The sequence below is a fragment of the Auxenochlorella protothecoides genome, assembly GCF_000733215.1.
Source record: "Auxenochlorella protothecoides strain 0710 unplaced genomic scaffold scaffold22, whole genome shotgun sequence".
NCBI lineage: Eukaryota > Viridiplantae > Chlorophyta > Trebouxiophyceae > Chlorellales > Chlorellaceae > Auxenochlorella > Auxenochlorella protothecoides.
This window is the reverse complement of record NW_011934209.1, coordinates 198,596-221,231: the sequence shown is the minus strand read 5'-3', so window position 1 is coordinate 221,231 and position 22,636 is coordinate 198,596. Positions and strand designations below refer to the sequence as shown.

The 22,636-nt window shown below is 65.1% G+C and overlaps 11 protein-coding genes across 11 annotated transcripts in view; 8 read left to right on the top strand and 3 right to left on the bottom strand.

The window, feature by feature from the left end:
* Positions 1-460: 460 nt before the first annotated feature.
* Positions 461-1,803, top strand: F751_2334 (Ubiquitin-conjugating enzyme E2 32; the record flags this gene model as incomplete). The annotated part of the gene is made up of 3 exons (XM_011399202.1): positions 461-565; positions 675-1,586; positions 1,729-1,803. The coding sequence occupies 3 exons, from the start codon at positions 461-463 to the stop codon at positions 1,801-1,803; spliced, it is 1,092 nt and encodes a 363-aa protein (XP_011397504.1).
* A 462-nt stretch (positions 1,804-2,265) lies between these two features.
* On the top strand, positions 2,266-4,784 carry F751_2333 (tRNA pseudouridine synthase 1; the record flags this gene model as incomplete). The annotated part of the gene is made up of 6 exons (XM_011399201.1): positions 2,266-2,745; positions 3,038-3,528; positions 3,803-3,969; positions 4,095-4,231; positions 4,410-4,585; positions 4,706-4,784. 6 exons carry the CDS (start codon positions 2,266-2,268, stop codon positions 4,782-4,784), a joined length of 1,530 nt encoding a protein of 509 aa, XP_011397503.1.
* Positions 4,785-4,996: 212 nt separating this feature from the next.
* On the bottom strand, positions 4,997-6,258 carry F751_2332 (Protein FAM86B2; the record flags this gene model as incomplete). Its single annotated transcript, XM_011399200.1, has 3 exons — positions 4,997-5,544; positions 5,708-6,021; positions 6,134-6,258. 3 exons carry the CDS (start codon positions 6,256-6,258, stop codon positions 4,997-4,999), a joined length of 987 nt encoding a protein of 328 aa, XP_011397502.1.
* Positions 6,259-6,754: 496 nt separating this feature from the next.
* On the top strand, positions 6,755-9,556 carry F751_2331 (Cytochrome P450 97B2, chloroplastic; the record flags this gene model as incomplete). The annotated part of the gene is made up of 6 exons (XM_011399199.1): positions 6,755-6,944; positions 7,091-7,308; positions 7,518-7,736; positions 7,915-8,199; positions 8,506-9,064; positions 9,324-9,556. The coding sequence occupies 6 exons, from the start codon at positions 6,755-6,757 to the stop codon at positions 9,554-9,556; spliced, it is 1,704 nt and encodes a 567-aa protein (XP_011397501.1).
* A 558-nt stretch (positions 9,557-10,114) lies between these two features.
* On the top strand, positions 10,115-10,902 carry F751_2330 (NADH dehydrogenase [ubiquinone] 1 alpha subcomplex subunit 13; the record flags this gene model as incomplete). Its single annotated transcript, XM_011399198.1, has 4 exons — positions 10,115-10,153; positions 10,282-10,529; positions 10,656-10,710; positions 10,816-10,902. 4 exons carry the CDS (start codon positions 10,115-10,117, stop codon positions 10,900-10,902), a joined length of 429 nt encoding a protein of 142 aa, XP_011397500.1.
* A 405-nt stretch (positions 10,903-11,307) lies between these two features.
* On the top strand, positions 11,308-13,380 carry F751_2329 (RNA pseudouridine synthase 6, chloroplastic; the record flags this gene model as incomplete). The annotated part of the gene is made up of 6 exons (XM_011399197.1): positions 11,308-11,457; positions 11,561-11,692; positions 11,875-12,105; positions 12,365-12,524; positions 12,729-13,012; positions 13,195-13,380. The coding sequence occupies 6 exons, from the start codon at positions 11,308-11,310 to the stop codon at positions 13,378-13,380; spliced, it is 1,143 nt and encodes a 380-aa protein (XP_011397499.1).
* A 319-nt stretch (positions 13,381-13,699) lies between these two features.
* F751_2328 (DNA repair protein RAD51-like protein 3) lies at positions 13,700-15,290 on the bottom strand (the record flags this gene model as incomplete). The annotated part of the gene is made up of 4 exons (XM_011399196.1): positions 13,700-13,978; positions 14,161-14,593; positions 14,844-15,075; positions 15,173-15,290. The coding sequence occupies 4 exons, from the start codon at positions 15,288-15,290 to the stop codon at positions 13,700-13,702; spliced, it is 1,062 nt and encodes a 353-aa protein (XP_011397498.1).
* A 587-nt stretch (positions 15,291-15,877) lies between these two features.
* On the top strand, positions 15,878-19,504 carry F751_2327 (hypothetical protein; the record flags this gene model as incomplete). The annotated part of the gene is made up of 10 exons (XM_011399195.1): positions 15,878-15,979; positions 16,316-16,367; positions 16,490-16,688; positions 16,925-17,021; positions 17,139-17,249; positions 17,468-17,588; positions 18,222-18,465; positions 18,706-18,881; positions 19,101-19,255; positions 19,367-19,504. The coding sequence occupies 10 exons, from the start codon at positions 15,878-15,880 to the stop codon at positions 19,502-19,504; spliced, it is 1,395 nt and encodes a 464-aa protein (XP_011397497.1).
* Positions 19,505-19,816: 312 nt separating this feature from the next.
* Positions 19,817-21,627, top strand: F751_2326 (Exosome complex component RRP45; the record flags this gene model as incomplete). The annotated part of the gene is made up of 3 exons (XM_011399194.1): positions 19,817-19,864; positions 19,984-20,865; positions 21,028-21,627. The coding sequence occupies 3 exons, from the start codon at positions 19,817-19,819 to the stop codon at positions 21,625-21,627; spliced, it is 1,530 nt and encodes a 509-aa protein (XP_011397496.1).
* Positions 21,628-21,719: 92 nt separating this feature from the next.
* On the top strand, positions 21,720-21,983 carry F751_2325 (hypothetical protein; the record flags this gene model as incomplete). The annotated part of the gene is made up of 1 exon (XM_011399193.1): positions 21,720-21,983. One exon carries the CDS (start codon positions 21,720-21,722, stop codon positions 21,981-21,983), a length of 264 nt encoding a protein of 87 aa, XP_011397495.1.
* A 465-nt stretch (positions 21,984-22,448) lies between these two features.
* Positions 22,449-22,636, bottom strand: part of F751_2324 (Transcription factor MYB1R1) — a gene marked incomplete at both ends in the record, with an annotated part of 2,543 nt that continues 2,355 nt past the window's right edge. Inside the window, one exon of the mRNA XM_011399192.1 lies at positions 22,449-22,556. Within this exon, the coding sequence (XP_011397494.1) occupies positions 22,449-22,556 (108 nt within the window). The remainder of the gene's footprint in view (positions 22,557-22,636) is intronic.

Genomic DNA, 22,636 nt, shown 5'->3' with positions numbered 1-22,636 from the left:
AATGCCTCCGCCATGGACCAGGCAGGGCTGGACGACGACGAAGAGGAGGAAGGAAGGGGCTGTCGAGCGCTGGGTACTTCAACCCGTCCTGCTCTGGCATCAAAGTCGCAGCTGCTCACCAGCGCCAAGGCTCTCAAGCGAAAAGGGCAGAAGGCAAAGAAGGAGAACCCTGGTTGAAATCAGAGCAATGCTTGAGCTAGTATTTATTTCCCTTTGACACCTGCTCCCCCTTGGTGGTCCTAGAGGGAATCTCGGCCGCAGCAGCAATAACACGTCATTCACTCCGGATGGTCAATGGGGTGAGGGGAAAGCTTCCCGAGCAAGGTGAGCTCAGCTCGATGGCGACCACCATCCTATATTTTTCTTGTTAGAAATTCGAGCAAGGAGGGGCCAAGCCCGAGATAGTCAAGGGCCTCGTTCAGCTTCCGGAGCTCAGACAGGGGTTCGCAGCGACTTCATCATGCAGGGCTGGAACGCGCGCAACCCGGCCGTGAAGCGCATCCTTCAGGAGCTTCGAGAGTGTCAGCAAGATGACAACCCCGATGTCCTGGCCACGGCCGCTGAGGTGGGTGTACGGAGGGGTGCTGGTCGCTGAGCCCGTGTGGGGATGCGCCCGTCACACATGCATCGCAAAGCCCCGCTCCGCCCTGAGCACCCCCTCCCGGCACTCGCAGGAGAACCTGTTCGAGTGGCACTTCGCTATCCGAGGCGCTTGGGACAGCGATTTCGCCGGAGGCATCTACCACGGCCGCATCCTGCTGCCCGCGGACTACCCCTTCAAGCCACCCTCCTTCGTGATGGCCACCCCCTCTGGCCGCTGGGAGGTGGGCACCAAGATCTGCCTGTCCATCTCCTCCCACCACCCCGAGTCCTGGCAGCCCTCCTGGAGCGTGCGGGCCGCGCTGGTGGCCCTGCGCGCGTTCATGCAGACCCCCGCCGGCGGCGCGGTGGGCGCGGTGGACGCCTCGCCCGAGGCGCGGCGCGCTCTGGCGCAGGATTCTCGGGCCTGGGTGCCCAGGTCCTCCTCTGCCACCACACAAGAGCAGCTGAACGGCCTGCACGCCTCCATGCTGGCTGCAGAGGCGGGCTCCAGGGCCCTGCACCTCGCGCAGGTGGGGTCGGAGCAGCGGGCCGGTCCGGCGGCGCCATCGCAGGATGGGGCGGGGCCTGCTGCCGCAGACGACGTGGCGGCGACGGCCAGTGCCCAGGCTGATGCTGCAGCGGCGCAAGCTGCAGCGTCAGAGAGCACCAGACCGGGTGTTGTGAGCCCTGCCGCCGCTGCTCCCGAAGCATCCGAGCCTGAGGATGATGCGCGAGGGGTCGGTGCGGACAGAGCAGAGCCGGAGGTGCGTACTACAGTGGACCACCAGGCCCTCCCACCAAGCGGCGCTGCGGCGGCGGCCGCCCGGTCCCCCTCCCCGGACCCCAGACCCGAGGTCGTCGCTCCCCCACCGTTCCCCGCTTTCCTGCGCATGGCCGATGCGCCCTCGCTGCACCACCGCACGCCGCCTCTGGGGGAGGACCGGGGCCTGACCTACCTGGCGCTCCTCCTGGTGCTCTGCATCCTGGCCATCATGGTCCGAAAGGTGTGCGCTTGGGGCGGGGGTCGGGGAGAGAAGGTGTCTGAGGAAGTTCCCAGAGCCCTGATGGTACACAAGAGTCAGCAACAGCCTCTTGTTTACATTGTATACCAGACTCACGACTCCGCTCCACCTGCCCCTGCCCCAGGTCTTCCTGGTGATGCATGTGGACACGGATGAGGTGTACTACAGCTTCCAGCGAACCCCCGTCGTCGAGCTTTGAGAGGGGCCCCTTGTGCCACCTCACAGGCGGCACCCTTGTCATGACCCAAACCTTGTCAGCCATTATCCTTAGCGCCCGTACGCATACCATGTGCTTGTACCAGTAACATGTCCGCCGGATGTAAAGCTTGAGCATGCTGGAGGGCAGTTTCGGAAATCCGATGGAAGTGGAATCGGATCGGCGAGTCCTGGGCGCGAGTTGGCCCACTCCCGACATGCATGCATGTTGTACAGACCCGCGTGCACCGAATTATGGCACAAATTCGACACCATATCACAGTACTTATGCAGTCGACCGGGTTTATAGTCTGCTTCCCCTTCACCGTGCAACATCTCGCTGTCAGCCGTCAGGGGCTCATCGACCTCCCCTCGACTCCCCATTTGTGCGCCTGAGCTCTGAGTCTACTCGTTCATCCAAACAACACTGACATTCTGAATGCCTGAGGAGGAGCAGGTGGCCGCCATGACCCCCATCGGCGAAGAGGGTGTCACAGCCACGGACGGGGGTGGACCAGGGGACCCCACTGCCGGGCCTCAGGCCGGGAGCCCTGCCCAGGAGGGCTCTGTGGACGCCGTGGAGGCGGAGGCGACTGGTGCTGGGTCCCAGGAGGCAGGGGCGGGGACCGCGGAGTCCGCCTCCCTGCCCAACGCCAAGAAGAAGAGGAAGGTGGCGCTGCTCATGGCATACGTGGGCCACGGCTATGCGGGCATGCAGCGCAACCCCGGGGTCCGAACCATCGAGGAGGACCTCTTCCGCGCCATCCACAAGGCGGGCGGCATCTCCCACGCCAACTCCGACGAGGCGGGGTTCTCCAAGATCCACTGGATGCGGGCGGCGAGGACCGACAAGGGCGTGAGCGCGGTGGGCCAGGTGGTCAGCCTGCGCATGGTGCTGGAGGACCCCGATATCCTCGCCAAGATCAACGCCGAGCTGCCCGCCCAGGTGGGTCGTGTGAGTTTCGGAGTGGGGAATGGGGGGAGGAAGTTGGAGAGAGTGGAATGGAAACAGGTCCCTGAGCCAGAATCTGGCAGGGGTTTGATGCAGAACAGGGGTTGGTGAGTGGCAGGTTGGCCGCCGAGGGCTGAAACCCACCCAGGATCCAGGCAGCTGGTCTCTCATTTGCGGCGTGCTCAGACGGCCGCCCTGAGTGTACCTTCCCCTTGGAAACGCTCGGTGCTTGGGCCCCTCACTCCGCGACACCCCCACACAGCGCCTGCACCCCTTTGCCACACAGGTCCGCGTGTTTGGGTTTGGACGGGCGACGCATGGCTTCGATGCCAGGAAGCACTGTGACAAGCGGCGGTACGAGTACATCCTGCCGGCTTGGGCCTTTGACCCCGCCCTAGTCCCTCCCTCCAGCCTGCTTGGGGAGGAGGACGGCGAGGCCGTGCCGCTCCTGGAGACGGAGGAGGACGGCGAGGCTTCCACGGCCCTGGGTGATGACGAGGACGCGCCGGCCGCAGGTGGCGACGCCGCTGGGGATCCGGGTGACGCGCCGCCGGGGACAGGGGGAGGAGTGACCCCCTCTGTGGAGGCAGACGGCGCGCTGGCGGCTTCGACAGGAGTGTCACAGCCAGAGGACACCGGATTCATATTCGATGCGGCGTGTGCGGCCCGAATGACTTCCATCCTCTCCGCCTTTGAGGGGACCCACAACTTCCACAACTTCACGGTGCGGGTCGCCGCCTCCGCGCCAAATGCGAGACGGTATATCCTATCGTTCAGGTGGGCCGGGCTGTGGCGGTTGAGGGCTTGTCCTGGGGGGCTGACAGATGGGGCAGGCCGACTTGTGAGCAGGAGCGATTGGAGACTGGATGGGGTGGATGCCTTGGGCGGTCACAAGAGGGTGGCGAGTATGCAATGGGTGTGGGTACCACCCCCAGCTGCAAGTGGTGGTACGAGTTCTGCCTGAACATCGATCGGAGCACTTCCCCAGCACCCCCATCCACATGTCCAATCACCGACCCTGTCGACGACCCCGCCTCCCTGATTCCACCAGGTGCCTGGGGGCCTTTGACATTGGCGGGAAGCCGTGGGTGAGGCTGGTGGTGGTGGGCCAGTCCTTCATGCTTCACCAGATCAGGAAGATGGTGGGACTGGCCATGGCCATTTACCGGGGGGCGGCCCCAGCGGACGCCATCTCCCTGGCGCTGCACACTCGAATCGGTGAGGGGTGGTGCAAGGCCAGTGGTCCAGGGGTGTGTCGAGGGTTCAAGGTCGCCGGCCATGCCCTGCACCAGTCAGCACATGCAGAGCATGACCGCCTGCCGCCCTTTCCACCCTTCCAACAGGGCTGAGCGGGCCCATGGCTCCTGAGCTGGGGCTGTTTCTGGATGAGTGCTACTACGACTCCTACAACACCCAGTTTGGCAAGCTGCATGGCGAGATCCACCTGTCCGACTTCCAAAGCCACGTGGACGCATTCAAGGTGACACGACCAGGGATGGCTGGGCCTGGATGGGTGCGACAACTCTGTACCATCCTGCATTCCTATCAATCGTCCATCTTGAAGGGCTTCCTGGGGCGGACCTGCTTGGAACATCCAACAACACAATTGATCCGTGCAGCATCCGACTGGCCCCCACCCACCCCCCTCCTGCCCATAGGCGGCCCAGCTGTACCCGCACATTGCGGCCCAGGACGAGAAAGAAGGCGTGAATGCCGTCTGGTTCACGACGCTGACAGACCGCTACTACCGTTTCCGCGGGTGGCGGCGGGCCGTCACCACCAACACGCCCATGCGCCGCGAGGATGGAAAGCGCGGCCGGCCCGAGGGCGGCCAGTCCCAGGGGCGAAGCAGTGGCGAGGCTCGCGGCGGGCGAGGGGGCCGCGGCGGCGCGCGGGGCGGTGCTCGCGGTGGCGCGCGGGGCGGCGGGCGGGGCGGCGGCCAGGCGGTGAAGAGGACGCGCTTTGGGCGTGCCAAGACCGACGCACGGGGGGGAGGGGTTGGTGCCGGATTCAATGCGGAGTACTCTGACTGACTCCTGTGCCCAAACCTGAACCTCTTTCAGTCACAAAGCTGTGGGTCATTACAGACAGAAGGATCGCGCTGACCCTCTGTGGTAAAAGTCAGTGCTGTGAAGTCACGCAGACATGTAGACGGATCTGTCCTGCAGTCTGGACCTAAAGCACTAAACACAGAGTCATTCCTATTAGCAGCTGCCACCACAATGGGCATCCCACACATCACTCATCAACTCTGGCCCCCCGGGGCCCTCAGCGCCAGCTCGTGGAGCAACAGGCGCGGCCGCGCCGCCTCCAGGGCCTCGAACTCGTGCCAGGACACGGCCTGCACCCTCGGCACGGCGACCCGCCTCGCTTGTAAGAAAGCATGGCGCTCCGCCTCCCGCTCGAACAGCGCCAGGGTGTCCGGGTTGCGTTCCACGGTGGCGATCAGCGCGGCGGCGGGGGCGCGGCGTTCGCCCTTTCCTCCATGGCTTGCTGTGTTTTGCAGCAGCCACGTCACTGCGTGCAGGAGGGGCGCCACAGCGCGGGGGTCATAGAGCAGGTCGGCGCCGAGGATGCAGTCCGGCGTGGGGCCCCCCGCCGGGTCGTCCTCCCAGCGCAGCAGCGCCGTGCGCACGTTGTCACCTGCGCCGACCCCGTTGAGGCGCAGGTTGGCGTCGCAGTTGGCCACCGCCTCGGGCGAGCCGTCGGTGCACAGCACTGACGCCGCGCCGACGCGGGCCAGTGCCACGCCCACCACGCCCGCACCACACCCCAGCTCCACGCAGTGCTTCCCTGAGATTTGTATGTGTGTGTGAGAGATTTTTGCATATATATATATGCATGTGCGCGCACGGGACTGGCGAAGCCAGCATGGCATGACAAAGAGCAGCCGTCTGGTGTTTGCAGGCCAGCCTACCTCAGCAAACTCACAACCAAAACTCCTTACTGCGCCCACCTGCAAAGGCGGCCAGGTTGCTCAGCACGTACTCTGCCAGCCAGAAGCCCGCCTCCCACTCGTGGCACCCCGTGCTGCCTGCCAGCATGTCGTGAGACAGGCCAAGGGCGATGCAGCCGCTCGCCCCGTCTGAGGCTGTTGTGCCGAGGTGGCCCAGCGCAGGCCCCGTGACGCCGTATGTCCAGACCTTCTGGCACCAGCCGGAGCGGCTCTGCTGGACCGCGCACTGCCGCTTTTGAAATTCGTCCGCCAGCGCATCGGTCACACCGTCGTCGGAGCGCTCTGCTGCTGCAAATAAGGCCTTGCACAACCGCCTGTTGAAGAGGTATTCAAATGGTAAAGCAAATGTGGCACGGTCTCAGCGACAACTCCCCCTTCTGAGTGGCTCCAGACACAGCCTCCATTCCATTGGAGCTATGCACACACCTGTGGTAGTCGACGTCGATGACGTGGGAGGCATGGTAGGGGTCCCGCATCAGGGCGCCCACCACCCACTCCTGGACCTCGGCACTGAGCTGGCCCTGCCCGAGGGAAGTCAGGCGTTCGAGCATGCTAGGAACCCTTTCCAGTTGGCGGTACATGCATGTGATCTTCCATCTCACGGCGTCATGCGGCGAGGCTGCGAGCTGGGCAGTGGCGCCTGAGGCGCAGGGCGCCTCGGCCATGACGTCCAGGCCTCGGCCGCCCAAGCCAAAAACTTCAGATAAAATGGATACGTTTAACTATATTGTGCCGGTATATGTGCGCCTGGCTGCGCCCTTCCCTGCTCGCCATCTGTGTACGGCCCTTGGCTGGCAGAGTAACCGGTGCGGCGCATGCTGCAGTCAATCCGATACACATGCGCTGGGCACGTACCCCCAGATGGGATTCACATGTGCCTCTGCGTCGCTGTTTGGGCAACACTCTGCCGGCATGAGCCCTGTAATGATGCATTCTTCGTGCAGGGCGACCGCTATGCCACCGGCTTGCGCTGGAGCCGGAAGGCCCCTGCACCACCACACGGCCCCCTTGCCCACCCACGCCGCGGTTCATCGGCTACCATGCGGCATGGCGCCGCAGGGAGGTCCCCACGGCCACCCCTCGTGGGTCACGTCTGCCTCCCCATTCCGGGCAGAAGATCAGAGCATTGATCTAGATTCTCGCATCGCCTCCGGGGAGTTTTCTGACACAGGCTCCACCAAGGAGCGCCTCACCCGGCCCCTGCGCAAAGCCCTTGCCAAGGACCCCATAGGACCAGGTGAGGGCATTATGTGACTTGAGACTGGCATTGATGCCCTCTAAGGAGCTGAGAGACTGTGGTAGGTGTCTGGTGCCATCTGCCCACCTGTTTTTAGAAGGGTTGGGGATCCCGACGCCCCCCTTGCCCCCTCGACACATCCACAGGCAGGGCCCTGTCGTACAAGCTGGCACAGCTGGGGTCCAGGTGGAAGTGGAACGCGGCACGGCGCATCCCTGAAGCGCGCGGCGATATAAGAGAGATTGTGGGTCAGCCGGTGTTTCTGCCCCTGTTCAGCCTCTTCCAGCGGTATGGCCCCGTCTTCCGCCTCACCTTTGGCGTCAAGTCGTTTGTCATCGTGTCTGACCCCGCCCTGGCCAAGCAGGTGGGGCGATTCAGTGTCAAGGGTGGATGGGATTGTCTCTGTGCTGGTGCGATAGGCCGGGAGAGGCAGGTTTTGCCCTGCTCTCCGGGGCGCCCAAAGCTGGCGCCGGCCAGCGGCCGAAACCCTGCACCTGGACCTTGGACTTTGGGATATACTTGAGTTTAAGCCTGTGACCCCTTCACCATCCCTCCCCCCCCTTCCTCTCCCAGATCCTGTCCACCAACGCATCAAACTATAGCAAGGGCATCCTGTCTGAGATCCTGGACTTTGTCATGGGTCAAGGCCTCATCCCGGCAGACGGTGAGGTGTGGAAGATCCGCCGGCGGGCCATCGTCCCAGCCCTGCACAGACAGTACCTGAACTCCATGCTCAACATGTTTGGCGAGTGCAGCCTGCACGGCGCTGCGGTGCTCAGCAAGGCAGCCGAGGTGGGTTGTGGTCGATGGGTGTAGCTGCCCTGGGATTTGATGGTTTGGGATCTGGAAAGGACTCAGTTGCAAATTGAGAGGTTGTGGGTGGCATGGGATGCATGCACACACGATTCCATACCCTGGTCCCCCTTTGCCCCTGCACACACCCGCGCCATCCCTCGTGGGACCTGTGCAGGAGGGCACAATGGTGGAGTTTGAGAACTTCTTCTCCCGCCTGGCCCTGGACATCATCGGCAAGGCTGTGTTCAACTACGACTTCGACTCCCTCACCCACGATGACCCCGTGATCAAGGCCGTCTACCTCACCCTGCGCGAGGCGGAGTACCGCTCCACCTTCCCCATCCCCTACTGGAACAGCGCCCTGCTCCGCCAGCTGGTGCCACGTCAGCGCGAGGTGCAGTCGGCGCTCCAGCTCATCAACAGGAAGCTGGGGGAGCTGATCGAGAACAGCAGGAGCCTGGTGGGTTTTGGAGCCTGGTGTGGGGGTGTGTTGTCGTGCTCGTCTAGTTGAGGGTTGTTCCTGCCTTTCCGAGGGGTTTCGTGGCACTGTGTATGGTGCGTGCCTCATGCTTGTAGCTGTCTTGCACGATGGGGTTGGAGAGTGCGCTGTTGCGGCTATCTGGCACAGATTTGATGACGGCAGTCAGCGGCAGATCTACAGCTTTTCCACATTGTGGCGCAAGCCATGGTCCCTACTTTCCCTCCTCTTGTGTGACTTTCCCCTTCCCAACCTACGGCCCCCCCCCCCCAACCCTACTTTCATCAGGCTGAGCGGGAGGACAAGGCGTTCGAGGAGGAGTTCCTGTCGCGCTCCGACCCCTCCATCCTCCACTTCCTGATCGCGGCGGGGGATGACGTGACCAGCAAGCAGCTGCGGGACGACCTGATGACCATGCTGATTGCGGGGCACGAGACCACTGCGGCCGTGCTGACCTGGACGCTGCACTGCCTGGCCACCCACCCGGAGGCCATGGCCCGCCTCCAGCGCGAAGTGGACGAGGTCCTGGGCGACCGCCTGCCGGCCCTGGCCGACTACCAGGCTCTGCGCTACACGACACGCGTGATCAACGAGGCAATGCGCCTGTACCCGCAGCCCCCTGTACTCATCCGACGCGCACTGGGGGAGGACACGCTGCAGGGCTTCCGCCTGCCCAAGGGCTCCGACATCTTCATCTCCGTCTGGAATCTGCACCGCTCCCCCGCGCACTGGGACAGGCCCGAGGCCTTTGACCCCGACCGCTTCGACCTGGCGGGGCCCACGCCCAATGAGATCACCACCGGGTTCGCCTACCTGCCCTTTGGCGGGGGCCGCCGCAAGTGCATAGGTGAGGGACGGTGGACGAGTGGAGGGTTTCTTTTGTGTGTGTGTGTTCTGAGGGGAGTATGATTTTACATTGGGGCCTTGCCCCCTCGGCGGGCCTTCCTTGCACAAGTGCGACTCGTCACATGACCATCTGCCGAGCAAGACCCTGCTGGCCTGCAGAGCCCCTTACCATGCGTGCTCCGGCTCTGCGGCTTGGATGGGTCACAGCCCCCCGTCCCCGCTTCAATTACATAATCCTCACCCCCCTCCCCGCCCCACAGGCGACCAGTTTGCGCTCATGGAGTCAGTGGTCGCCCTGGCCGTGCTGGCGCGGCGCTTCGACGTGGCGGTCCCGCCCGACGCGCCAGAGGTGGGCATGACCACGGGGGCCACCATCCACACCGCCAACGGCCTGTGGCTGAACGTGCGGCCCCGGAGCCTGGCCCGCCAGGAGACCAGCGTTGGGGAGGGGGAGGTGGCGGGCCTGGACACATCCATGCTGGTGGGAAAATGACCCCAAAACCATGTGGTGTCTCTTTCCCTGCCCCGCACGAGCGCGCACACACGGGACTATGATTCTTTGGAAGTTTTCTGGTGCGGGGCTGCTCGGTGCCGGTCTGGCCAGCTTGTTGTGTACGCATGCGGCAACAACACCAGCCGTTGCACCACCGTGCACAGCCCCCCTCCTCCCACTGGTAACCCGTTCCATTGCGTTGCATGCACTGATTTCCTTGAACTGTTCAAGGGTGCAATAGTCATAGATACTGTTTTAACAGATCTAGATGTTCTGTTGCACAAATGAAAAATCAGTCTCGGTTCTGGAGACGAGGCGTTGCGTCTATGGGGTGCCACATCTCACTCGGCGTAGGCATCATAGGAAAGCCAGACGCGCCCAACCCTGCCCCGAACCCGACACAAAGCCCATCAACCCGCCAACTCAACCGCATCCCTGAACGCTCGACACACATCTAGATATCTAGGGAAGGCCTCCTGCCCCCCTAGCTGTAGCCGAAGCGAGCGCAGGGAAGCCTTTTGGCTCAGGGCTGGTCTGGCGTGAAGCAACGAGGCCACGATGACGGAGTTCCTCCGGCGAGGCGCGCCGGGAATGAAGGTATGTTGGCCAGTAACCTTTTTGGCGTGTCTACTGTGCAGGTTGCACCTTTTTCTATGGGCTAGGGCGTCACTGCTGACGCCGAGTACACCATGCTCACACCGACTCCCCTCCCTCCCTCACCGCAGTCCGTGAAGGACATGCCCATAGTGCAGGACGGACCCCCACCAGGTGGTTTCCCGGCGGTGCGGTATGCACGAAGGCTTCCAAACTCCGGACCTGCCGGCTTTACCCTGTTTGGTGTGGGAGCTGCTGTCATGGCATATGGCTTCTACCAGGTGGGACAGGGCAACATCAAGCGCCGGGATGAGAAGCGGGAGAAGCTGGATTCCCGCAGAGCTCTGGTACCGTTCCTGCAGGCAGAGGAGGACAGGAGGTGAGGTGGCATGGGTGGGTGGATGCTCCTCGCTAAGAATGAGTGGGCTGATTATTTTGCAATTGCAAGGCCAGTTCCACATCGCAGTGTTTTGTGTGCCCACATGCCACTCTTCCAACCATACAGGTGGGTGGCTGCCAACGAGGAGTTCCAGAAGAAGCAGAAGGAGATCATGAAGAATGTGAGTTTAGGAACATTGTTATCAGTGCATGGCGCGCCTCTCCGTGCAATTCTGAATAGCCCCTGCCATCGTGCTGCTCACCCTCTGATTGTCTTCATCCCGCAGCACCCCGAGTACAAGGCAGAGGAGAGCGTGTACAAGACGCGCTGGGTGGCACCTGCCCAGAAGGTGGGCTTCTGGGGCGAGGCATGAGCCGGCCCAAGCTGCTCAGGTGGACGCAGAGCTCACATGCAGGGATCGCAATGCCAGACTATCTCGGGCATGCAGTCCTGAATGTATTTGTTCTGCCACATAGCGCAATGAACTTGGCTCTCGCGTATCATGGGTAGAATGTAGAACTGCTCAAAACCGCAGTAGTGCCTGGTGATTTGGCATCCGAGGAATTCGGAAGAGAAGTATTCATGGAGGTTTGCAGAGAGCGTTGCATGTAGTTGCTACGCTGATCTGTACACCCTACGTCCACCGCGACCGGATGCGGTGATCGAAACGTATGCAGTCCCGGCATGTCGGGGGCCTTGCATGCTGTATTCAACAAGCGCCGCGCGCGTGAGGGCTGTGCTCCGGGGTGGGTGTAGCAAGGGCGTGAGTGCCCGGGCCATGCCCGACCCCATCGAGACCATCCGGGCGTGCCTGGCCTCGCCCCTGCCCCCCGGCTACAGAAACCCCGGCCCGAGGGTCGAGCACCTGCTCGCCCCGCGGGAGGATTTCGTGAGCACCCTGGTGGCCGAGGGCCTCCAGCTGCCCCAGGTGTGGTGTGCTGCCGGCAAGGCTTTGGTTGGCCCCTCTCCCACTGCTTTCCCTTGCCCCTCCCCTCATGGCCTCCCCCCAAAACCGCCACCCCGTCCCTCAGGACGTTGTGGCTGGTCTGATAGAGATCGGGGCCGTGTACTGCTGCCCCGTACCGCCTGCCCTGCCTGGCTCCCTGGCCTGTGAGCCGTCCTCCGGGGCCCGCCAGGCAGCCCTGAAGCAGCACGGCAACGATGTGGGGCAGTGGGTGATTGCTGCGGTGGTGGGCTGCGGCTGCTGCTACTCGGTGGTCTTTCTGTGCTGGCCGATGGGTCTATTCCGGTCCAGCGCGCATGGTGCACGCACGACGTCTCCCAAGCCTCTGATGCCATCCCGACTCCCCAAACCTCCCCTGACCCTTCCTGTCCCGCTCTCCAGACCCGCCTGTCGACGCCTCGCCGTGCCTCCAGGACCAGCGTGGCGCCGGCCGGCGCCTACCTGCGCGTGCACGCCCATGTCAAGCGCTTCCCCGCGGCCGATTGCGCGGACTGGGCGGCGCGCCTGCTGGCCGTCACCGACGAGCATGTCATTGTCAACAAACCCTGCGGCGTCCCGGTCCCCATCACCGTGGACAATGCGCGCGAGAGTGTGGTTACCCAGGCATCCCAGGTATGAGGTGTGGGGACGGCGGCATTGCAACGGAGGTCAGGGGTGTTGTCGTGGCGCGGAAGGGCATGGGACTGGAGGGCCGACCACGGGGCTGGTCGAGCACGCAGCCTGCCACTGACCATCCCCATGAACCCCCCTCCACCAGGAACAGAACTGCGCACACCCTCCCACGCCCACTTCCCCGCAGGCCTTTCACGCAGCGCAGGTGCAGCAGGGCCTCTGCCCAGCGTCACCGTGCGCCCCGCCCACCGATTCCCAGCCGCTGCACATCATCCACCGCCTCGACCGATGCACCGAGGGCGTGGTGGTGCTGGGGCGCGGCGTGCAGGCCGTGCGCGCTTTCCACGATGCACAGCACTCGGGGCGCGTGCAGAAGACCTACCGCCTGCTCTGCCACGGCTCCCAGCCCCCTCCCCTGGGTGCGTGTTGGTTTGGGCTGGGTGCGGGAGCGTGGCTTGGGGTGTTTGTGTGTGTGTCCTTGAGCAACCTCAGTCGGAGGGATGTCTTTTGGTGCGGTTGGCCGACACATCGCCTGTGGAGCCGGCGAGCACCGGCCCTGCAAACGCCGAACAGTCCCAGCCTCGCTCCATTCCAAACTTTCTCCCCAAACACCCCACGCTCAGGCCTCCTGACGCACCACCTGGCGGTGGGCACACGCATCCCTGGCTGCCCCATCCACAGCGTGGCGCACGACGAGCCGCGCCCAGGCACCGCTGCCTGCTCGTTGATTATGGAAAGCGCGGAGTCGGCGCCGGCGCTGGAAAGCGTGCACGGCGGCCCCGTCATTGACTGCGTGGTGCGACTGGTCACGGGGCGCACCCACCAGATCAGGGCGCAGATGGCGGCCGTTGGGCACCCGCTGGTGGGGGACACGCTGTATGGGCCGCTGGCACGGCGCCCGGGTCAGGTGAAAGGATTTGTGCGGGGGAACGGAGGGCCGACGACGAGTGGCACCATGCGCCACGTGCGACAGGCCTGTGCGCTGGTGGAATGGGAACCAACGGGATGTTGCCAGCGCCAGGCAGGGTGGCGGAAGGCGAGTCTCGCAGGCCCCACAACTCAGGAATGATCACCTTTGCATGCACACAGGCACCCGTGGAGGTGGCCATGGGGGACCTCCAGGAGCCGGAGCTGGCGATTGGGCTGCAGGCTGCTCGCATGGTGGTCATGGCGGAGGACGGAGCGACGGTCCTGCACGACTGGCGAGCCCCCGAGCCATGGTGGACCCAGGCCTCGTCCTGTGGTCCACAGCATCTTGCTTCCAGCCTGCAATGAGTCGCCACCGCGCGAGCTGGAGAGCTTTGAACGTGAGGAGCTGGAATAGCGAGGAGGATGCCCTTCGACCCTGCAAACATGACACGCCTCCCACTGTCACTGCCAGTTGAGGCCCCTGGCCTCGAGCAGGTTCCCTCGTGACCTCACATGGCCTATTCTTGTTAAACATTTGGCAGCAGACGCAGCCTGTCACAGACTGCAGAGCACTGGGCCATACAAGCTCTGCGCTGACAGGGCAGTGGTGGACTGCATTACGACGCCAGGATGCCAAGCATGCGGGTGGGGCCCTGCAGCAGGGTAGCCCTTCCTCAAACAGGCTTCACTTCTTTGCCGCCTCCCCGCGGCACTCGCCCTCGGGGCCCCGCTTGGCAGGCTGCCTCCTGCCCCGGATCCCCTCGCCCGTGACCAGGTACTCGCAGGATGCGGGGGGCTGGGAGGGGGACTTGTACAGGAAGGCGCGGCGCGCCCCCGCCTCCCAGTACAGCATTAGCCGCGAGGTGGCGACGTGCGCCCAGGTGTCCCCCAGCACCGGGATCAGGCGGGGCGGCGCCCCCCCGTCCTCCCCCGGCCGCGTGGTGACATGGTTGGTGAGCACCACCTGCGCATTTTTTTGGGGGGGGGGAGGTGGCAGCAGTGTGGTGGGGCAGCACGGCCTCCAGGAGAATGGAGGTCAGGCCTGCCAAGGAGGCCGCAGCGCTTTTCGACCTGCAAGATCCTCCCACGACTTGGCCGCCAACCTCTTGCACCAAGGAATGAAGGAGACCCCACCCCTTGCCGCACCGCGACATCGTGCGCGACGGCCACCTCCATCAGGCTCTGGCCCAGCTGCGCCAGCTGGCGCGTCCGCGCCGCCAGGTCAGCGTGGTCCTGCCGGAAGGGGAAGGCGATGCTGTCCACCACCACCAGGCGAATGGCGGGGCGGGCCGCCAAGGTGGCCACCAGCCCGTCCACCACCGCCAGCAGCTCCGCCAGGTCGTGCACGCGGTAGAGGTGCACCGCGTCGAACATGCGCTCACGGGTGAGGGCGGCGGCCGCCTGGGCGCGGCGCGCGACGGCGCGCGCCGCGGCGACGCGGCGCAGGTGGGCCGCCAGCGCGTCGGCCATCTGCGTCAGGCGCTCCAGGGTCAGGCCGCCCTCGGCGTCGACGTACAGCGCTTCCCCGCCCAGCCCCCCGAAGCAGTCGGGGATTTGGACGTCCAGGGCCAGCTGCATCCTGAATGTGTGTGAGAGGGGGAAAAGCAGAGGGGCTTGAGGGGTTCTGAGTTGCTGGTTTGTGAGACACCCAGGTGAGGAACCTTGGAAACCATAGGTTCAAAGGAAAAGACCAGAGGTTCCCATGCATGCATCGGTGTCCCAGCAGGAGTATGAATGGAGGCAAGAGATACCCCATCGGCATACGCCAGCAGGACCCCCCCCCGCACACACAACTTACACAGAAACACATTGTCAACCCCCAGCCTCACCCCAGCTGCGTCTTGCCCAGCCCAGGCCCGCCGCAGACCTCCGTGATCTGCTGTAGACCCACGCCACCCCCCAGGATGCTGTCCAGCCCCGCGCAGAAGGTGATGATGCGCTGGGAGCGCCGCTCGCGGTCATACAGGGCCTTGGCTGACAGGGCGCCGGCCAGGCCGCTGCGAGTCCTGGCATCTGCCGCATGCTGTGCCCTCTGGGCATCCTCCAGCGTCACTGCGGCATCTAGTGGATTTCAGGGGGAGGGCTGGTCCATGATGAAAAGTTACATCTGGAAAATCTGAGAGATAGCCACATGCTCGTCTGACTCTTGCCAACCCACCTGCTGCCAGCCTCGCTGGGTCAGCCTGAGCCACAGCTGCAGCACTGGTAAAACCTGCAGCCGAGAGCTTGGAGCGCAGAGTGGGGCACAGCGGGAGGCTGCTCACGTCACTGGTCATCGAGACGACATGGCTCGCTCGAAGTGATCTACAGCGCTGCAGATATAATAACCATGCAGCGACACCAGTTTCCACTAATCTGGTGCTTCATTGGGTTGCTCTGACCAAATTCGCGTTCATCGATTGGCCAGGGAAAGCAGTAGGAGGTATTTGTCTCTTGAAATTTGGTATCAGTGGCAATGGGGTCTGCCCACGTGCAATCTAAGCTGCCACAGCGATCTCTATGAATACTTCATAGAACTCACCTGGGACTCCAATGCAGCGCCACAGGCCCCATAATGGTACCCATAACCCTTCAGTGAGTCTGGATCTTAAACAAGGCCTGGTTGTTTTTATTGATGGAGGAACGGGGTGACTCGTGAGAAGGTGCGCACGGTATGACGTTCAGCATCCTTGGCCCTAGCGCCTTGATGATGGTGCTCGCGAGAGAGGTGGCACTGGTGCGCCCTGCTATAATGCTGCGAACCATCCATGCTAATTCACGAAAACCAGAGATCCCACGTGCTCGGAGGCCCCCTCGACCCACCAGGCACATCCAGGTTCACACCCACCCCTTCCTGTACTGGTCTGCACCCATGCAGGGCCCGATGTCCCCTTCTCTCTCCACCGCGTCGGAGTCGGAGAGCCCCCCTTCGCCTCGGTCCACTGGTACCTTTTCAGAGTCCGAGAACAGCACCAGTGAGCTAGATGTGAGCAGTGGAGCCGAGAGTCACCTCGAGACCAGCAGCAGCCCAGATGACACTGAGAATGTTGAAGAGTCGCAGAGGGATGCCTCGGATGAGGACAATCTTATGGACTTGAATGCAGACAGAGGGCCTAGAGGTACCGATCCTGGCGGAGATGCAGCCGCCCTCCACCATGCCCTGGTATGTGGCGGCTGGTGGAAGGATGTGGGCTACTCAGCTCTCACTGTTTATGGATGATGGGTGCGGCGTCTGGTGGAGCCTTCCAGCGATTGTGCAGCGTTCAAGGATGTGGCACGCCAGAGATGACCCACAGGCAGCCTTCCTTTTCCCGCCCATCAGGTCTGGAAATCCGACGTCCGCAAGGAACAGTGGGTTGCCGCCGTCTTCATAGGTGAGCAGGCACAGCAGGCTACCTGGGGAGGACAGGGCCAACACTGGCTGTCGTCACCAAAAGGTGGGGCCCTCTGAGGTCACCTTGCAGCCTTGAATCCCCCCTTCCTCCTCCGCCTGCAGGTGACAGGCAGCGTCTTGTCATCTCGAGGGACTTCCCTGACAGGGAGGCGGCTCTGTCCGGCATGCGTCGAGTCCTGGCTGCACAGGGGATCCCCGATCCCTCGCGCCCCTTGGACCCACCTGGCTGGACGGCAGGAGATGGGCGGCCCCAGCCACGGCTGTACGGTCCTCAGCTCTTCGATCTGGTGGCGCAGATGAGGTGAGGCGTGAGGGGGGCCAGGTCGCCCAGTGGCCTCGCTCACACTGGCGAGGGCCATGCCGGGGGTGAGGTGCTCTGTGATCCTGTGCTGACCCTCATTCTCGGGCCCGCCGCTGCCCTTCTCATGTGTCGCTGGGAACAGGGCACCAAACCACGATGGCGACGGCGCTCGGAGGTAATCCCTCGGACCCTCACTCGTCCTGTCCCAGCCGTTGCACCTCCCCCTCCACACCCAGGCACGACCAGCGCGCCGCTGTGGTAGTGGCTCACAACGAGAAGTTGAAGGCCATTCAGGCCGCCAAGCGACCTGAGATGTTGAACTCCCGGAGGCAGGTCAGGCGGCGATCTGTCACCGCCACGCCCGGCCCCTGCATGGCCCTTGCCGCCAGTCATGCACATGTGGCCGGCCCTGACCGTGCCCTCTCCCCCACCTCCCACCGCCCCTTGCAGTACTGGGAGGAGAAAAAGGAACAACACAGGGCCTTGCTGGCAGCCAGGCGCGAGGACGAGCTGTGGATAGACCCTTGGAAGCCGTGCGGCTTCTGCCCCGGCTGCCGTCTGGTGCGAGGGGAGGGTGATGGACCGACTCTGGGCATCCCGACTGGGTGTGGGAGGCCAGGCATGGACGAGGCTGGGATTGCACCGTGCAATCTGGGCCTCAGAGTTGGATGCCTGCGCACCACCGACATGTGGAGGTAAACGGTCCTGCTCTGGGTTGGAACCGCCGCTTCCACGGCCCCCTCCCCCCGCACTCATGTGCCCCGCTTTCCATTCCTCAGGCACCCATGCTGTCAGGACTGGCCCGGCCACGGTGCGAGAGGCTCAGGGCTGCCAGGGAGACCGGATATAGCGAGCGGCAGTTGGTCCGGTGGCAGATGGAGGGTCCGCGTGAGAAGGCAGGTGAGGGCGTAGGTCGAGGGGATGGGAGGTCTCGGGCCAGGGGTCCGACGGGCATGCCCCCGTGTGGGTTCACTCCTCGTATGGAGGCCTCACCGCGCACGGCCGTGGCTGGCCTCGGCTTCTGCATCGCGGCGGGGTGCTCCCGTGGTCTTCCCAGGGTTGGGAGGGCAAGGCACGCGCTCACAAACTGGTGCCTCCCATCCCCTTTTCCTTTGGCGGGGGTGCAGTGTACCTCTCTGCCAAGGAGGATAGGTTGGGCAAGCGTGACGAGAGGATGCGGCGGCTGGGGAAAAGCCAACGGAAGGATGTAGGGAGTGTAAAAAGCCCCCGAGACCGCCCCCGGCCCCCTCCGGCCCCCTTGCCGCCCAGCCAGGGTGAGCCGCTGGACTGGATGGGGAAGAATGTGTGGGGGGGGAGGGGAAAGTGGCCGCACAAATGTCGCGCCTCAAGCTTCCCTGGCCTGGGAATTCCTCTGTTGTCGTCGCCGGCGCCCTGTAACTGGCTGGACACTGCGCCCCCGCTGCCGCCCAGGGCTCCTGGACCGCAGCCTCTGCCCGGCGTGCATGCTGTCCCCTCGCACTCCCTGCTCCCCCCACTACCCCCTCTCCCCCACCAAACCCCCTCGACGCCCAGGGCCCTGCGCCACCCTCTTCTGGCGCGCCTCCCCCAGCGGCGGCGGCACCAGCGCGGGCGTGGAGCTCGCCCGGCATGTGCGACCGCTGGAGCACGGCCTGCGGGCGCTGGAAAGCGTGGAGGAGGCGGCGGTGGCTGCAGTGCTGCGCTCCGAGTGGGGCGAGGAGGCCGGCGCCGAGCGGCCCGGCAACCTCGAGCTGCACCACGGTCTGGTGGAGGCCGCACAGTCCGCCCAGGCTCGAGGGTGAGAGAGTGCTTCGTGCCGGCTGGCGGTTGCTGGGCCGCCCCTCGCGCGCACCCGCCGGCTGGGCGTGCACGTCGCTTGTGGCAGGCATGGCTCACCTTCCTCTCTGCGTACGGCGATGTCGGCAGGCCGTGCCCCCTGTCTCTGGCTCGCCGCTCCCTCTCCGCGTCCTTGCCTGCTCGTCCTCCTTGGCGCCTCGCCTGCACCCTCCCTCCCCCGATTTTTCATCATCCCCTGCAGGGCCCTGGCGGGGGTGCGGCTGCTGCACGGCACGAGCAGGGGATGGAGGGCCGCTGCCGAGGGGACGCACGACGCCGGACTGTGCTCTCTGTGCAGGCAGCACCCCCCTGACACCAAGTCTGTGTCCTGCCCACTCCTGAACGAGGTGACCATGGCCACCTGGGACCCAACCCCCGGTGAGCGAGGAACCCGGGCGGGCTGGAGTCAGGGTCGGGTGGGCGCAGTGTGCGATCCCGGGGAGGGGGAGATTGGAGATTGGAGCGGGCGGGCTGGAGTCTTGCGCTGATGCATCGCACGTCCTACCTGGCTGTGGAGGGCGACCACGGAAGCTCACGCATGGGGTCTGGGCAGGTAGTCACCCCTATCCGGCATCCAATCCCCGCCCACCTGCGCAGCGGAGGACCCGGGCCACCCGCTGCACCACGAGGTGCACATTCCTTCTTTCTACCTGACGGGAGGCATGGACGAGGTGTGCCGGCCCCACCACGCCCCCTGCCCCTGGCTGGCCGAGACCAGGCCCGCCACCCAGGACCTCATGGGCGCACTGCAGGTGGGGCCTGCTTGTGGTTGTGCAGGGGGCAGACTCCAATTGCCATACGTCGACAGTCAGCAGGGTCGGCCCAAACCTTGCACTACAATCCTCCCGAGCCCTGCCCTCCAGGGGGTGGCCAACGCTGCAGTGGAGGACCTGGAGCGGCCAGACCTTCAGTTTAGGCTGAGCCCCCATGCGCTGCATGCCCTGGGCCTCATCCTGGAGGAGGCGGCCCTGGAAGAGCTGGGGAGCAGGCTTCGGATATGAACAGGGTCTGGATTTGCATGTGCACCTTGAGAGGGACCATACCCTGTCGGGGCTTGAATTGTGATCTGGCCCACTAGACAGGATGTTTACCGTGCAGAGCGCGCGCCCCCCATCGCTGCTCGTGTAAGATGCACTGGGACATTTGCATGCAAGCGACGCACAGCGCGCGCAGTGCTTTATCGAGATAAAGCATATGCTCGTCTCGATCCATGTACTGTACGGTCCAAGTATATAGTGCGTCGTGACGCCGCGCCGGTAGACGGCTCCCCACGACCTTGCCGCGCAACCCAGGGCGGGCCGGGAGGGCAGACCATGGCGATCGGGCCACTCTCCAACCTAGAACGTGATTTCATCCAGAATGTGAGCGCCGCACATGGCCTACGGGGGTTGTTGAATGGGGCTTTGCCTATACTACCTATCGTCTGGCACCACCCAGGGGCCCCTTCACACCTACCCACCCACCCAATCCCTGGTCACAGGCCATCGCCGCGGGCGTGCGTGAGGACGGGCGTGGCCCCTACGACTCCCGCACCCCCTCCTTCTCCTTTTTCCCCGACGACTCGGGGTGCGTGGTGGCGCTGGGGGACACCCTGGTCTCCGCCGGGGTCTCCGCCACGCTGCGCCCGCCCTTCCCCGACCGCCCCAACGAGGGCTCCCTGCGCGTCTCCGCGCGCCTGACCCCACTGGCCGCCCCGGGGTCCGACCCCGGCGCGCGCTCGGCCCCGGAGGCCGAGGAGCTGGCGCTGGCGCTGGAGCGCGGCCTGCGCGACGGCCGCGCCGTGGACCTGGAGGCGCTCACCGTCCTCCCCGGTCGCAAGGTCTGGCACCTGGACCTGGCGCTGACGGTGATGGGCGCAGGCGGCGGCCTTCTGGACGCCGCGGGGCTGGCCGCGCTGGCGGCGGTGTGCGCGCACCGCCGCCCCGCGACGCGGGTGGACGACGCGGCGCGCGGCCTGGTCTCGCTGCTGCCCCCCGGGACGGGTGAGACGCAGCCCCTGTCCATGCACCACCTCCCCGTGCCCGTCACCTTTGCGCTCTTCCCCGGCGGGCACCTGGCGCCCGCGACGCGGGTGGACGGCGCGGCGCGCGGCCTGGTCTCGCTGCTGCCCCCCGGGACGGGTGAGACGCAGCCCCTGTCCATGCACCACCTCCCCGTGCCCGTCACCTTTGCGCTCTTCCCCGGCGGGCACCTGGCGGTGGATCCGACGGCGCGCGAGGAGCGCGCCGCGGCCGGCGCGCTGGCGCTGGTGCTGACGCCACAGGGCGAGGTATGCGCCGCGCGGAAGGCGCGCGGCGCCGGCTGCGCGCCCTCGCAGCTCCTGCGCTGCGCGCGCCTGGGGCGCGGCGTGGCCGAGGAGCGCGTGCGCATCATGCGCGCCGCGTTGGAGGCGCACGAGCTGGAAAGGGCCGCGGCGCGTGTGCGGCGGCACGCCGGGGGCCCGCGTGGGCCGCTGGCCGTGGCCCGGCCGCCGGGCGACGCCAGCGGCTGGGGGGCGGCGAGCGCGGGGGGTGGGTCGATGCAGATCGCGGAGGGTGGGGGGCCTCGACCGGCGGAGGCAGCGGCGCATGAAGGGGTCGTGGCGGCGTCTACGGGGTCGGAGCTCGTCGACGAGCCCATGCCGGAGCGGCAGCCGGCCCCAGAGGAGGCGGCGACCAGCGAGGGCGATGGAGCATTGGGCGGCGCTCTGAAGACCGACATTCCGGCGGAAGTCCTGGAGGTCGATGCGGGGGCCGATGCCGCGATGGAGGAGGCCGAAGCGCCGACTGGTACCGGGGGAGACACGACAGGCCCGGCGGCTGGACCTTCCACCACCGCGGCAGAGGCAGCAGGAACGCCAGCGCCGGCCAACCCCAGCCAGGCCCGTGTGGAAAGCGCATCACAGGCAGGAGCCGGCAGCGCAGATGCGGGCGTGGCCGCGGGGAGTGGGAGGAAGAAGAAGCGGAGGAAGGCGCGCGCCGCAGAGGCGGCCGCCGATGGGCAGGCGGAGGACCCTTACGCCGCCATCGCGGAGATGATCGCGCGGGCGGGCAAGGCTGCCGCGCCGGGAACCGCCCCTCCCGCCGACCTGCGCTCCGCGATGCGCACGCAGCAGGCACGCCAGAGGAAGCAGGCGGGGAAGTGAGCGGGTATGGGGCGCGAGGAGAGCCTTGCGAGTCCAGACTGTGATGCTGCGTGTGACCGTCTCTGGTGTTGCTGCCTCCCACCCTCCTCTGCATGGCGAGCGTCTGCCCCGAGGCGGTGAGGTGCGAGTGGATGTCGCGCCTTGTAACTTCTGGACAGGGGGTCTGGCAGCACTCGGCGAGCAGCAGGCGGGTTGACATGGGTGCATTGCTCTGGAGCCAACCTCCTCTTATCCAACCAGGGCCTGCGCCTCTTTTCCAACAATTTGCATCAAGTCAAGTTATGCTCCTCCTCGGTGACTTGAATGTGACTCTACACACAGACACACACACACACACAGCGAGAGCGACCAGGTGACGCTACTATTCGGCCACCAATCAGATGCGGGAAGGGGGTGGGTCGAGCCAGTGCTGCCGTCTGGCCTGGCGGCAAAGGCCCTTGTTATGGGGGAAGAGCATTTGGGGTACCAGGGAATGAACAGAAAAGTGGACCGTGCAGATAACGAGTTGAAGTATAGCAGGGAGAGCATTGCGAAGAGGAATGAATGGGCATGATTCGTTTCAATCGATCGGTCTGTTCTATGGTGGACGCCCCGCACTGAGGGACGTGCATCGCATCGACGCAGCAGCTGCGCCTGGCTATGAGGGTTAGAGGAGGGAGGCGTTCCTCTCTGAACGAGTGGCGGCGAGCCACGCCGCGTGGACGCCGCAAAAGGAGTGCAGTGGGTCTGTCGATCAGGAGCGGACGACAGACGGGCGTGAAGTTCAGAGGGAGAGGAGCAGGGCGCACGGTGAGATGGCAGCGGTCCTTGCCACGTTGCGGTCACGGCCAGACCCCGGAGAAGCTGTCGGAGTCCTGGCTGAGGGCCGCCGCCACGCCGGCCAGGGCCGCCAGCGAGCCCGTGTCCGTCGCGCAGCCGCTGGCAGAGCCCTGGCTGCGCTGGCGCGGCGGCCGGCGCGGCACGGCGCGGCGTTGCGCCCGCGCCCGCCGCGCCTGCCCTGCTCGGGGAG